Source organism: Simochromis diagramma, unplaced genomic scaffold (assembly GCF_900408965.1).
Source record: "Simochromis diagramma unplaced genomic scaffold, fSimDia1.1 OVJJ01000717.1, whole genome shotgun sequence".
In the NCBI taxonomy this organism is placed as follows: domain Eukaryota; kingdom Metazoa; phylum Chordata; class Actinopteri; order Cichliformes; family Cichlidae; genus Simochromis; species Simochromis diagramma.
In genome coordinates this window covers 1579871-1595893 of record NW_024387503.1, presented here as the reverse complement: position 1 = coordinate 1595893, position 16023 = coordinate 1579871, and the positions used below count along the sequence as shown (strand labels likewise).

Below are 16023 nucleotides of genomic sequence, written 5' to 3'. Positions count from 1 at the left end.
ACAAAAGAGCCCACATATCACTCCCTTTACCTCTGGGCTCTTTACGAAGCCACAAACTCGGGTCTCCTGTAGCACATTCGAAAGATTACAATTCCAAAACAGGTTCTACCAAAAAAGAAGCCATTTGCACAAAGGTCCAGGCTGCTTTTAATGTAAAGTAGAATAATAAACATCCTTGAGGGAACCAGTCTCCCATTTCATGAATATATTTCCTTTCACTGGCCCTAAGTGAACCACGTCTGATGTAATCTTTTTTCAGCTTTTAGAGAAAGTTCTCAAACTGTCAAATAAAGAACAGCCATGGAAAAAAAAAGTATAATAAACTTGGCACCATACCATCCCCAGCATCGTGGGGCTTGGAGCGCACAGAGCTTGATGTCTTCTCTGTCTGAAGTTAGAGGGGAGTGGTCAAAAAAACAAAAGCCCAGAGGGGACATCAGAAGCGATGTTGGTGTTTGTAATGCAAGAACGCAGAGTTTTGTTCCGATGGATCAATAAATTCCAGTCCTGTTTTTGTTAAATTTCTTCTCACGTCACACTTTTAAACTCCACTGAGCTTTGTGAAAGATGATTGACTGATGATTGGATTCATTTGTTTTATAGCTATTGTAAAAGTCTATACTGAGAAAACTATGACAAAAAAACTGGCCAAATCACCAGCACAGCAACATGATGTCATGCCAGAGCAGACAGTGTGCCATGCATAGAGCTGCTGTGTGGTGTACAGATGTGCACTTCCTTGGTACCTTTCATCCTTCCATTGTGTATATGTTTTTCACTTCCTCCACGGCTTGCTGCACCACGGAGCAGGATATGACATCGTGCTCCCATAAAAACTGCATCTGCTGTTCCAGTCTCATCGTGAAGTTGCTCTTTTATCGTGTAATCCTGCGCAGTGATGAAGTCAGACGATGGAATCAGATATCAAAGCCGTTTGAGACTGTGTGGTCCTGTAGATGTCCCCGTACTCCCCCGTCAGCTGTAAGCCTGCGATCTGTATCCTCTCCTCATCATTTTCTCACACTCTGTCTTCAGACGCTCTCCACTCATTTTACTTGCCAAGTGCATAGCATATCTGACGAGAATCATGCTCTCAGCTTGTCCCTCACCTTGCCTCATATATGTCCAGACCAGTGTCTCACTCCTGTCATTAAATTGTAAAAGTTTGCATTGGCCAGAGTGTTAGAGATATCAACCAGCTTTCCAGTTGTCCTGGTTGCGCAGCTTTCAAACATCTAAACCACAGGTGTCAAACAGAAGGCTCTAAATATGTAGTTGAAGTTCTTTACACTGAGTGAAAGGGGAGCTTTCACTGGTCTGGCACACTTTTGATCACAGTGGGCCATATGTGGCCCACAATGTAATCAACTACAGAGGAAGAAAGTGGAAGCAGAGTTACTTTTTATACCATAGCTGAATCTTTTCTGCTGTGTTGTGTGGACAGTTGGTAGGGTGGGAATTCACTGTGTCGTCTTATCATTTGATATGTCTTGATGCATTCTGATTACATTCACATTATTCTTATTCTTCCAATAATGGATGGCTTCCCAAGGACGCTCCCTTTGAGCTGCTTCCCAAATATAAATCCAAACCTTTTCTCTTTTCCAGGTTTGGAAAGAACCGGAAGGACGAGCGGCTGGATGACAAGATGGAGAGGAGGAGCTCCACTAAATCCAAAGCAGAGGACATGCAGGCATCAGAAGAGGAGACCCAGCAGATGAGACTGGAACAAGAGAGGTGGGTACTCAAAGAGAGCTTCAGCACTGTAATGATTTCAGTCTAAACTGAACAAAGTGGGGAAGAAACCCCCCCCCCACTGTGATTACTGGAAAATTAGCAAACTACCTAATTAACAAAATGGCAGAGGCACAGTTGGGAAATTCTGGGAAAGCACTCTGATGTCAATTTGTGAAATGCCCTCCTTTCTTTTATATCAGTACATTAAATAGATCATTTATAGATTGTTGTTGCCTGTGCCATTCGGAGGCGCTGACCTCCTAATGGTGCTCTTAGGCCCCTGTGGATTTAGCATGATTGAATAGTGCTCATTGTAATAGCGAAATCGATGTAGCGCACCATTTGTCTTCCCCTGCAGCACGCCCAGGTTGTTAATCGCTCAAGAATACACTGTTCCTTTTCATCCTCCTCTTTTGGCCCTCTGTCCTCTTGTCCTCTGGCACCGTGGACGCCGGGATGTCCAAACGAACCGAGGCGAGGCGTCGGTTTTGCTTGCGTGCGCCTCATCCCTCACAGACGAGCCCCGTTTCATTCTCTTCTGGGGCTAGACAGTATTGGTGAAGAAAAAGACAGCTTGCTGCCTCCATTGTTCCCCGCCAGCCAAATGAACTCAGTAATCAAACTGCCGTTGGTAATGGCAGCTAATTGAATAGAAACAATAGGACTTGATAGCGCTCGCTGTTGCAGCGAAGGAAGAGAAGGACGGATGGCTGTCGAAAACACAAACAACTGCAAGCACACACACACACACACACACACACACACACACACACACACACACACACACACACACACACAAACACATACAAATGTCACAAAGGGCCCTCTTCTCAGCTGAAAGGAACATCTGGAGGCCTTGCTCAAAAAGCTGTAATGCATTTCTTGCTGGTATTCACCTATAAGTTGCAACGAAGGTCCTCTCTTCATTGAGGGTATGACCCCCCTCTGGCTGGTGGCCCAACACATTTCCATCAGCGTGCCCTGGAGACTGGTGGCTCTGGTGGTCCATCCAGATCTTTCTTCTTTGAGCAGCTCCCAGAGAGCTGTCATGCTAAGCAGCAGAATCGACACAGACACAGTGGGCACGAGATATGTGGAGCACATGCCCTCCCGCACCTCCATCCAAACACATCCACGTTATTTAAATCTCGTCTTTCACAGCTGACGTTCTTTCTCCGCCGCTTTGTCTCGCCGTACATCCTCATTCCCCATCTTGTTTGTGTCCGTTCTGCATGTGTGCGCTCCCAGCCCTGCTTCCTCTGCAGGAGAGCAGCCTAATTCTTTCCTTTTGTACCTGTTCCCAAATCCCATCACTCAGCCAGACCAGGATTGTCCCTCAGTTAATGGAAAGGGGATCCTGAGGGAAATTGTGGTGGGCAATAATAAACCAACCTGCCACGGAGCCAAGTCGATATTCAAAGCACCGGGGTTCAGCAGGGTGACGGCTCAGAAATCCATTACTTCTTGTATTTTCTGGTAGCGCTACTGTATTACACTCCTGAGGTGCTACATTTGATTGTCGTAGCTCTAACGTGTACAGCTCGTGCTGTGATTGATTGCTCTGCTGACACCGAGACGCGGCGTTCCAGAGGGCTTTTATGAAATTATGGATCAGAACTCACCGGGCTTCCCAAGCTGGCAATCGTCAACCGGCACAGCACGTCACCGCGACCCGGGATGGGCCGCGGCCAGACTCCCAGCTCAGCTGACATTCGCTGTCATTAATTGGAGCAGACAGTTGTGACAGGGGCTTTTAGTGATTCAAAATAGGAGTCATTGGAGAGGTGAAACAGATTAATTCATAAAGCCTGTCCCCTTTTTACCCTGCAATAAGGTAGCCATGGTCATATATTTAAAACTCTGACCTTGATGTGATTCATGCAGTGTATTCTTGGCCCGTGCTTCCTCGCTGATACAATCCATTTATTTTGCATAAAGCCGTTCTCCTCCATTGATATCTTGTCAGCCACTTATAGACTGAAAATGATGGAGAAGAGAGTACATAAAATTTAGACTCCATTACTAGAGCACAGTGCGCCGGACCCACTTGATGAAGAGCAGGATTTGTTTTGCAAAAAAAAATCTGGCAGATTGGATACAGCTCGTGTGATTGGCTGCTTCATGTCCCATCATTATAACCTGTGGTCCGGCTGATATAAATCCATGTTCAGCTCAGCAGAGGCGGCCATTATTCTTTTTTGCTTTGTTTTTTTGAGCCACTGGACAGCGCCTAAGACAGCTCTATCTGATTGGCTCCTATGGAGAGGACCGTGAAAATACCCAGCACTCTGATTGGATCCCGGGCGTCTGTGGTTCTCATTTATGGAGACAGCTGTGGGGGAGCGAGGCGTGACAGAGAAAGAAGCATGGTTGTGGTGGTGCTGATGGAGCTTCTATCAGTCTCTGTGTTATCGGTGCACGTGTTCGCCCCGAAACTATGTTTCCTTGGCCAAAGTGTGGGAAGTGCACAAAGCCAACCTGACAATGGTCTTCCTTCATTTTTCTCTTGGACTCAACTCCATTGTCGTCTGTCTTTCTCTGCAGCTGCTGATTATGATGTCCATTCTCTCTTATCTGCTTGGCTCCGCATGGCTTCTAATCAGCAGCCAGCACTCCAGCGCCACTCTCCTTGTTCCCGCCCCCACAACACAGCAGAAACTATCTCTCTTTTTTCTTTCCTCTTCTTTTTTTTCTTTCCTGGACAATGACCTGCTTCCTGTTGTTTGTTGTTACACTTCCTGCTGAGTCTCACCAAACAAAAACCTGACCCGCGCTTCTGAAGTAGTCAGCACAATTCACTTCTGACAGCAAACGGCAAATCCAAGTCTTTTATTTAACAAATGAAAAGTCTTTTTATAATTTTGCTCAGCTTAAAGATACTTTGTCCCACTGAATGAAGATCCTAGACTTTAAAGTTCTTCTTTTCCTTCCCAGTGATCACAGTACCAGTGATATTGTTCCATTTTGTCGAACCACCTAATTATTTCAGTATCCTATTCGAGTCTCATTTGCATAGCGAGTTCAAAGGAAGCTCCAACCGGGTTGATTGGGATGGGTGATTACTTTTGTAATTATATTGATACCTACAGCAAGTTAATCCGATTATTAGCGCTGCGAATCAGGACCGCGGAACTCGAACAATTATCTCTGTGATTGCGCTACTATGTCGCGGGCCAAGTGTCAACAGAAAAGCTGCGCTATCAGAGCTTTGCGCTTCTGCGCAGGCAGCTGCGAGCAGAGTCACTTACCGCGCTTTGATTAGATTCAGATGTATGCTGCACTCCGTCTGCACTTCAGAATAATAGAACACGTTTTTGATGAGGGAGTATTGAAAAAAAAATCTATTCAAGGCGGCTGGATGCGAAAGTAAGATAGCAAATACATTCTGTTTCATCCGCCGTGGTAACAATGCATATTGAAGAGGCATGGTTTCGAAACTTCCAAGCGTGCTGACTTCAAAATGAATGTAGGAGAGTAAAGACGCCCCCCACCACCAGCACCACCGCCGCCGCCTCTTCCCATCTCCTCCTTGTGTCCTTTGGGGTAGATTAAAGATTGACAAACATATGGAGAAGGAGTCTGCTCGCTTTGTTGGTCCAAACAACAGCAAGTGCAGGATTAACAATGAGATTCACTCAGCTCGGGAGAGAAAGGACTCGAGCTGACATGTTGCCACCAGTTCACACCAGGACTCTCCTCCAGCGACACGAAGAGTTCAAGTAATTGCTTCACGCGGCCCTCTTTTCTCACTGTTCAGCTAATAGTAACGGCGTCATTACAAATCCAGCTTTAGTTGGCGCGAGCATGCGGTTTGACAAGGAGAATAACAGAGAGAAAGCTGAAATGTTAAAGGGAGAGCGGCGTCATCTGGCTGACACATAATTTTGCTGAAGACACGGTCAGTCAGTGGATTAGGGGCTGAACTTTAACTGCCCTGAAAGCCTCCCCGCATTAGACTGTCTAGACTGTCTGTTCACCAGCAGGAAATGCCTTTCCACTCCACCGTTATGAAGTAAGCAGGCATCGCATTTAATTTAAGAGGTACAAAAATACAGAGGCACTCCTGGGATGGGCAAATTGTCGCTTCTTCTTTAGTTTCAACAGTATGCTTGGAATAAAAATCCAGCCGGAGAAGTAGAGCTTGAATCGTGTCCTTGGCGTGCCAACTATAAAAATGTAGTATGTGGAAAGAGGAGACGAGAGGAGATGGACTGGTAATTGGGGCTGTAATAATGTGATAGTAATAATGTGTTTAGTGTGGGCAGCACTTTCCTCAGTGTTAACATGCCGGGCCATTAATTGGCTAATGGAGTATATACGGTGCAGTGCAGGGGTGGCCTCTGAGGAGAAGGCAGGGGGAATGAGAGGACCTGGAAGTGGAGCAGCAGTCACAGGTTGCCCACAAAGAATGCAGTTAGCAGGTGTGTGAGGTTTCGGGGCTAATGAGCATATTAGAGAGCAGAAAAACGGCTTCTAAATTCCAACACAGTTTCCTGTGGTTGTGGTTATATCAAGACTTGTTCAGCTTTCGACTTGCACCACGATGGCTCCCTGACCTTTATGTGACCTTTATGTGACCTTTATTGCAGTTATTTTTTGAATTGCTGAAGTACCACCAGCTATACTCTGAGCAAATAGTCTCTATGTCATGAGCCAGTTTATTGTTACAAAAAGCCAGCTTTTGTACTTCTGCAGTCGGCAGACGTTTACCGCAACTAAGCGTAGATTAGCGCAATTTCATGAACACAGCAGCTCAGAGTTGTTCACACTTGTTCAGGTTTGACACCAACAATAGATGGAAGCAATCTGAGAAACACAGGAGGGAAGAGAACAATCTAGAAGAGTATTTATAGATGCCATTTGAGCAGCTGCAGTATTGTACACCACGTTCTTGTACATGGAATGATAATTCACGAGAAGAGTTTACAGATAACAACTACAGCACCGGAGTTGTGTTCTTCGTTCTTGTTTCTACTCCATATTTCGGAGTTTTTGTAGAAATGAAACTTTTTCACGTACTGTGTGACAAATGCTTATTTTTGTAATGGGTCAAATTATTTGAGACTTGTTCGGTTTTGAGTACCAATGGAAGTGCTCTGATGCATCTGTGATGGTTTTGCCTGGAAAGTTAAAGGTTTTTGCGACTGTAGATTGAGAATTGTGTTTTCAGCCATTTTGCATGAAATATAAATAAACACAGGTGTTCCTCATTGCAGGAGGTTCTGTTTTGTTTAGTACAGAGCCTCAATTAGTGTGATTAGTAACAGCTGTGTATTTCTAATATATCATGTCAAAATGGCTCCGCTGTAATAGCGTTGGGGGAAAATATTGTATTTTGCATGGTGATATTTTATCGATGCAAGGATATCGATAAAATATCGCCATGCATCTATTGATACAGACGCAATATATGGATACTTTACTAAATACATTAAAATAATAATATCTGGGAATGTTACAAACAAAAGGGCTCATCTCATCCACCACCACCCCAAGAAAATGTTCGCTGACAAGAGGACATGCTCTTCCACACATACACACATGCATACATACATCCCGACATATACAGTGGGGCAAAAAAGTATTTAGTCAGCCACCGATTGTGCAAGTTCCCCCACTTAAAATGATGACAGAGGTCAGTAATTTGCACCAGAGGTACACTTCAACTGTGAGAGACAGAATGTGAAAAAAAAATCCATGAATTCACATGGTAGGATTTGTAAAGAATTTATTCGTAATTTAGGGTGGAAAATAAGTATTTGGTCACCTCAAACAAGGAAAATCTCTGGCTCTCACAGACCTGTAACGTCTTCTGTAAGAAGCTTTTCTGTCCCCCACTCGTTACCTGTATGAATGGCACCTGTTTGAACTCATCATCTGTATAAAAGACACCTGTCCACAGCCTCAAACAGTCAGACCCCAAACTCCGCCATGGCCAAGACCAAAGAGCTTTCGAAGGACACCAGGAAAAGTATTGTAGACCTGCACCAGACTAGGAAGAGTGAATCTACAATAGGCAAGCAGCTTGGTGTGAAAAAATCAAGTGTGGGAGCAATCATCAGAAAATGGAAGACATACAAGACCACTGATAATCTCCCTCGATCTGGGGCTCCACGCAAGATCTCATCCCGTGGGGTCAAAATGATCATGAGAACGGTGAGCAAAGATCCCAGAACCACACGGGGGGACCTGGTGAATGACCTGCAGAGAGCTGGGACCAAAGTAACAAAGGTCACCATCAGTAACACACTACAACGGCAGGGAATCACATCCCGCAGTGCCAGACGTGTTCCGCTGCTGAAGCCAGTGCATGTCCAGGCCCGTCTGAAGTTTGCCAGAGAGCACATGGATGATACAGCAGAGGATTGGGAGAATGTCATGTGGTCAGATGAAACCAAAGTAGAACTTTTTGGTATAAACTCAACTCGTCGTGTTTGGAGGAAGAAGAATACTGAGTTGCATCCCAAGAACACCATACCTACTGTGAAGCATGGGGGTGGAAACATCATGCTATGGGGCTGTTTTTCTGCCAAGGGGACAGGACGACTGATCCGTGTTAAGGACAGAATGAATGGGGCCATGTATCGTGAGATTTTGAGCCAAAACCTCCTTCCATCAGTGAGAACTTTGAAGATGAAACGAGGCTGGGTCTTCCAACATGACAATGATCCAAAACACACCGCCCGGGCAACAAAGGGGTGGCTCCGTAAGAAGCATTTGAAAGTCCTGGAGTGGCCTAGCCAGTCTCCAGACCTCAACCCCATAGAAAATCTGTGGCGGGAGTTGAAAGTCCGTGTTGCTCGGCGACAGCCCCAAAACATCACTGCTCTCGAGAAGATCTGCATGGAGGAATGGGCCAAAATACCAGCTACTGTGTGTGCAAACCTGGTAAAGACCTATAGTAAACATTTGACCTCTGTTATTGCCAACAAAGGTTATGTTACAAAGTATTGAGTTGTATTTTTGTTATTGACCAAATACTTATTTTCCACCCTGATTTACGAATAAATTCTTTACAAATCCTACCATGTGGATTCATGGATTTTTTTTTTCACATTCTGTCTCTCACAGTTGAAGTGTACCTCTGGTGCAAATTACTGACCTCTGTCATCATTTTAGGTGGGGGAACTTGCACAATCGGTGGCTGACTAAATACTTTTTTGCCCCACTGTATACATGCACCGGCTGTCAGCTGATTGTTTTTAGTGATATTCCTATAGAACTGGAAATGTGCTTGACAATCTCATTTTGTAGCAAAAAAATAAAACTGAAGTGAGATAATTTTCTTTTATTAGATCAAACACATACTGACAAAGTTTAATCTCGAGGACATAATTTGCTGTTGGGGAAAAAACGAATCACAATATATGTTAGCACAATACTCAGCATATCACAAAATGTCGCTGTAATGTCACATCGTGGGTGAAGTATTGTGATAATATTGTGTTGTGGGATGTCTCTATGGTAAAAGAGGTTTGTGTAAGACATTTCACTCGAAGCTTCAAATTTCAAACACACGCATGCGCACACACACACACACATACACACCCACGCCTGTCAGTGTCTCGTTCCGGTTCATTCTCCTGGTTTTGCAAATATTTCCCAACATTTTTTGATGTTATTCCATCAAGTAGTTGTTGAAGTATTTGAGTGTTTTTGCAGTGCTGGATGACACTGCAGTAACAGAAACTGGAGACACATCAGTGTGTTTAAAGTTCATAATGCAAAATGTATATTAACGCACATTTTACATCTGCCACATTTCCAGTAGTCACGTTTCAAATCTCAGCTTGGCACAGAGAAAAGCCGCTGCCACCTGGCCACAGATGAAAACTCAACACCGCGTCACAACCCAGCCTTTTTCTGTCTGACATCCAAAAGATTAGTCTTGCTTTGACAGCAGAGCAACAGGTTTGGATTGCTGATATGTTTTCTCCTAAAACACGCAAACAAATCTTTTCTACAACCAGACGAGCCGTGGCTTTGCTCATGAAAAATTAAGCATTAGATATGCTGAAATGAAAGCCTTTTTTTTTTGGAACACATTTTTATTACATAAAAGCAACAAAGTTACAACACAGAAGGGATGCAGATGTAATAAAGCCAGTGGCGGCAGCAGCATGACTCATAATTTTGCAGTTTTTTGCTTGTTAAGATCGTCTTATTGAAATGCACCTATTAGCCTTATCCATGCCGGACTCCTGAGGCCTGGAGGAGAAGTCTCTCTCTTTTAGCTTGATGTCGCCAGTCTAGCCCCGGCCATTATCTCATCCCAAATGTCAATATTGCCGTTTTTATGAATCTGATTAGTCCATAAAATGCCAGAGGGTCTTGAGATCCCAGTGGACTTCCGTGAACCTGTGGTAACATCATTGTCTGGTCCTTCCTGGCAGAGATCTGACATCACTTTAGCCAGATGGCAGGTGAAAAGGCTTCTGGGATTTAGTGTCTTTTTTTTCTTTCCCCCCCTTGTTGGACTTTCTGACAACTACACACAGCTAAGCCGATCATTTCCATTGTTTACCTCGTACAGAGCCATGCAAAAATACACCAAACTAGCTTCGGGGCTTTATAGATGACTGCACATCATGCAACATTGCATCAGGACTCCATCAAAATCTCATTCTGCAGATAATGCTGAGAAAATGGGATTTTGGACAGCTAAAAATAAACAAGGCGGTCTACGGGTTGGAAGAGGGAATTGGGTTAATCCAGCACTGAAAAATGGTGATTGTTTGAAATGTGATTACTGTTATTAAAATACACACACATGAGATGGAGACTTCTGTGGGGGGTGTGGGGGTTCTAGTTCCTTTCAAAACCTGCCAATCATCTGCGAGGAGCCGCAGTTGGGGATCAGAGGTCGGTTATGACCTGAGGTAAGAGGGAGATGTAGCACGGGTGGGAGGCAGCGTGCTTGTGTCCGTGCGTGTGTGGATGAGCGAGTTACCCCGCAGCACATACAACATCTGGAACCAGTGAGCAGTGCAGAGGCTGCTGCCAGGGTCACCACAGTGGGAGGTGCCCTCCCTCCTTCCTCCTCCTCCTGCTGTCCTCACCCCTTTTCCTCTCTTCGCCTCACTGTACATCCCTCTTCTCCCACAAAGCAAGCTCTCCTCCCTCCCGTGCAGCACCCTGACTGAGCCTTGTTAGTTGCAGACAGACGGGCATTCACATGGAACCCCTCTCTGACACAGGAAAGCCCCGTGAAAGGGGCTGCTCTGTGGAAGTGATCCTGCGGAGAGCAGCCGCATGGAGGGGAAGGAAGGGGCAGGAAGGACGTAGATGAGGCCTAACTGTTTCCCTCCTACCTTATTTTGTTAGAGGGCCGAGAGAAGAAAGCCACTTTAGAGGTTTACCTCTGAGAATCTCCTCCTTATATATGATCAATATGTGAAAGTTTGCTGTAAGCTGCGTTGCTTTATCTCATTACTTCCTTATTATATATGTATGATACATTTCAGCTTCAGAAGCAGAATTAATCATTATTTGCATATCTCGAAATAACCTTTTTAGATAACTCAAAAATACTAAATCCTTAAAATATTATACCATTAATCTGGCTTTTTTTTTTGTTGCGTTTGTGCACACTAATTCAGAACTCCTGCCTGACATTTTCCCTTCATTGTGTTCCTGACAGAATACAGGCCAAGACACGGGAACTCCGTGAGAAGCAGGCAAAAGAGAGAGAGTACGCAGAGATCCAAGATGTCGTCAGCCGCACCTTCAGCTCAGACGAGGACCACACTTACGCCGGCATTGGATCGCTGTGCTCGTCAATAGACAGCAGCACCATAGACCCCTACAGCCACCCCTACCATCTCCCCCAGAGTCCTCTGAGCCCGCATCCTCCTTCCCTGAACCTTCAAGACAACGGTCCTCCCCTGGAGGCGCTGTACGCCCAGGTCAACAAGCCTCGCAATGGACGCCCCGCAGCTCCAGACAGGTAAAGGATGCCCCAAAAAGCAGTGCTTTTTTAAACTCTATACCTTTCTTGTTCATTCAAACGACACTAACTAGCATTGCGCCTTTGCATCAGTGTAGTTGCTTTACACCTCATCTATAATTTATACACAGTAATGTGATTGTATTTGTTCGCTTCTACTTGTCGTGGGTGACTCGTACTTTGCAGAAAAACAATGGATTTCACACGAGGTTTCACTGCACGCTCCGTCCCACAAGACATTCCTCCCGTGCAAGCACCTAGGTGAAAGAATAACAGCAGATTATCAGTAATTCTCCATATGTTACAATTCCACATCAAGCAGTTGCACTTTTTTTTCTTTCCATTACTCTTGGATCACAGGTAATACTCCATGACTTCTCACATCCCTTTCCAGACAGGCACATTATACCGTCTTTCTAGACAAAGGAGGGAAGTCTGCTTTAATATAAATATTTGATGTGAAGACAATGCCATGTTTGATATTACTCTTTTAATAGGTGCCAAAAATCCAGTGTGAAGCCAGTGTTGCCCTCCCATCGTGTGTGTGTGTGTTTTAATTTGTTGCTGTGATAAAGTAGAGTGCTTTTCTTTCTTTCTTTTCTGTTTATTTTTTAAATTTAAAGAAGAGAAGGCCTTGTGGGACAAAGCACGCAGTAAATCCCCCTGTGAAATTCATTGTAAATAAAAGTGGTTAAATATAGTTTGCCAGCTCAAAAAAATGCTCGTTTTTCAGCTCAGTTGTACTGTGTGTTTAGCAATCGAGAATTCTCACCAGTCAGTGTGGTCACATTAGGAGCCTGCTATTCTCATGGTCTCCCATAACCTTAGGGCGCTGGATAATTCCCACATCCTGTGATTGACAGCTGTCACTTGGGGGCACGTGACCTTTCACTTCTAGGCACGTATGTGTTAACAGAGGACGTATGTGTTAACTGGGGATCCAACGTAATCACAAATCACTATGGCATATTATGGAAATGTAACTAGACGTAGCCTTAACACATCCTGCAACTACTGTGAGTATGTTACATTCCTCCTGTGTGTTTCAGGCTACTTTTGCACTGCGTCTTTTTGAATGGATCAATGGGATTAATTATTAGAGAGAATTGTCGTAGCTCACAAGTGGATAGTTTCAGAATAGATGTGAAGGAATGTACACAGAAGTAAAAAAAAAACTGAAAAAAGTCTGACTGCAACAAAGGGTGGCATCTCGGGAGGGGAAAAAACCCAGAAATCCCAGCATTTTATTTGATCCTCTGGTGGCTAGCACTGCATATAAAACACTGGGACACGACCACAAGGTAGTTAAGAAGAAAGCACAAAGCACAAGCATCGTTGCTCGCCTAGGTTACGTCATAGGCTCAACCAAGAGTTGCAGCTAAATCAGCTTTTAGTGTTGGAGGAGGCTGAACCAACTCCCTGTGTGTGTCTATGTGTTTAAGGAGGAAGAACCTCTGTCAGTAGAGATGATGAAGTTGTCTGTTTCCTGTGATCGCTGATTTAATCCATTTACCAAAACATCCATAGGTATGGATAAAAGCCACTGATTCATATTTTTAAAGTCAAGGTCATGTCTGCACGTTTCTACAGGTAGTGTTTTTGTAGTCATAGCAACTGCAAACTTCTTATGGAGGAACTGATGGCGAATAAAGAATGTTTGATTGGTTTTCAGCAGCTGTGTGTAGTCAGATCACAACATGCTGGTCAGTGATGCACTCAAGACGCTCTGTGCAGGGGTACAGTGTGAAAGCCTTAGTGTGAGACAACCATGTGAACGACTTAACTGCCAGAAAAGGACATTTAACCATCAATCTGCTTATTGATCATCTCGGAGAAAGCTACAGTTTCCCTGTTTGATGGGTCTGATTGTCAACTCTTCTGTCTTTTCTTCTTCCTTTCTCTTGTTATAGCTGTGTTTCGGACACATCTTTACATGTTTCTCTCAGCATCTAATGCCTACATAGTGGTGCATGTTAATCATAAATCCAAGCTTACAGTAAGTTTGGGGTCTGAGCCTTGAGTACTGATAGCACAGTATGGATTTTCTTCTATGTAGGGATGGGATTAGGCGTCGCAAATGTTGTGAATTGATTGGAAATGTGCACTCCATGTTCAACAGCGCGTTTGTGTTTTGCACCTCTTGCTGCTTTGCATATCTTGTGTATTCCAGCCAAAGCTTGAATGCATGTAATATTTGCCTTTCTGCCTTTGAGAATAATAATATTCTCTGGTTCTTATTTCGCTCAGAGGCTTTCTATTTGCAATTTGAAAGAAAAAAAAGAGCTAGCAACACATCTGCATTTCAAGACTCCTGTCACTTGTCTATCATAACAAACATAAACAGTAATTTGCATTTCTAAATTAAACTTAATGGAACTTTCATTGTCAAGAATAGGGCGCAGACACAACAGAATTTACAATCATTTCTGACTAATCCATGTATCGAGGCAGCGAGATTGGAGTGAGAACTTTTGATTTACCTTGCAGTTATATGACTTACACTTTCTTTCTTCACTTTTTAATCCTGACACTTGCTTCTTATTTTGTAGCATCTGCAGCGATGACATGAAGTTCGTGTATGAGGTGAAGAAAAAAAAAAAGGAAAGAAAAGTTGAATATTGTTCATTGAGCTCGGCTCATTCGTGGATGTCAGTTTTCAGTATGAAAGAGAAGAATGAGCAGCATTTAACCCTGACCTGGATACTGTTACTTCCTTCTGAGGAGGCCCTGGAGAAACACACTGTGATCAAAGCAGCAGATTAAGGATCCTGTTTTACTCGGTTGTTTGAGTGATACTCTGACAGAGTTGAGGTCTGCGGTTAGAACTGCTATATAAAAAAACGTGTCATTGCCTTTTAACCTGATCAATTTCTACCACATGACCCTGTGCACTTCATAACAAAAAGCATCTGTAGTGTGCAACAGTATACACTGTCTAAAAAGTAAACACATTTATTGCATGTCATGCCAAAAATGCATGTTGCATAAGAACATTTTAAAACAAGCAGTTTATTTGTGACCAGCAAATAAATACCGGCAAGTAAATAATATTATATGTGATTAATACGATGTCAGAACTCCTGATTTTCATATGATCACTAGAAGCAAGGCACGGTTGCATAAATCTTGTCAGGAACCAAGAAAAGAGAATTTGGTTAATATTAGCTAAGACCATATGTACCAATCAAAATAAAGCCTACAAAACAAAACATATTAAATACTCAACAGAGACAGAGAACTTGTATATGAACCTGCCTTAGCCGATTAGTTTTCTTTCTTCCTTCACTCATTTGCGTAGCTTTGAAACAATCCTCATGCGTCCAGGAGTCTGTTCCCACTTGTCTGTTTAACATCGTCTCAGAACTTTCGTTAATCAAATTCAGTTCCATTCAGTTTTATTCATATAGCACACAATCAAAACAACAGGCCTCAAGGCTCTTGCAATGTAAAGACCCTACAGTAATACAGAGAAAACCCCAACAATCTGAGAGCACATGCCCAAGAGCAAGCACTCGGTGACAAAGGGAACGAAGAACTCCCTTTTAACAGGAAGAAACCTTCAGCAGAACCAGGTTCAGGGAGGGGTGGCTATCCACTGCAATCTGTTGGAGGTGAGCGGAGGGAGACGAGAAAAAGTGGTGTATAAATACACAAAGATTCAAAAGAGGTGAATGGAGAAGAAACACTCATTACAGCAAAATACGTTTAATTAGATGGAAAATCTTTCTTTAGCTTCAGTAAACTAAGCAGAGCTGCTTAGTGGCCCTTTGGTTTGGTTTTGGGCAGTGGTCCTTTTCAGAGGAGGTGGGGTCCAGCTGCTTGCAGATCCTGTTTTCTGTAGATTTTGGTTTTGCATCTGTGACTCACTTTTACTTCTTGTTTTTACATACAAGTGCTTTCATTTAATGCCTTAATTCACCCGTGACTCTGCGCAGCTAACAAAGCTGCATACTTGTTTATCTACTACAGTTCATAAGACGAGGCCACAGCTGGAAAAATAGCCTGGGTATGCTCCCCTCTCTCTAATAGACCTTTGGTAATGGAGCTCTAATAGGAAGGTCACTGTGACTGTAAAGCTGGAATGAGTCAGACCTGAGCCTATAAAACCCTTAGAGATACGAGGACCCCTGGTCGGTGTGGGCGTCCAGAGATCCCGCCCGTGCTGTCGTATCAAGTTTTACTGTTCCTCCGTGAGATCACGGTACAACAAGAGCTCATTTGACAATTTATTACTTACCTCCATGTTATTAGAACTGGCAGCTCCAGTGCTGTTTTGACAATGCTGTCAGACTCAGTAAAACTGAAGGGCACCAATAGACAGCTGGGATTTATTTATGTTC

The 16023-nt window shown here is 43.7% G+C and overlaps 1 protein-coding gene across 3 annotated transcripts in view; it reads left to right on the top strand.

The window, feature by feature from the left end:
* LOC120725743 (partitioning defective 3 homolog) overlaps positions 1–16023 on the top strand; it is a 340776-nt gene that overhangs the window by 253862 nt on the left and 70891 nt on the right. For all 3 annotated transcript variants that reach the window (XM_040018776.1, XM_040018775.1, XM_040018777.1), the window contains exons 20-21: positions 1609–1737; positions 11378–11683. In XM_040018776.1, the coding sequence (XP_039874710.1) occupies positions 1609–1737; positions 11378–11683 (435 nt within the window). The remainder of the gene's footprint in view (positions 1–1608; positions 1738–11377; positions 11684–16023) is intronic.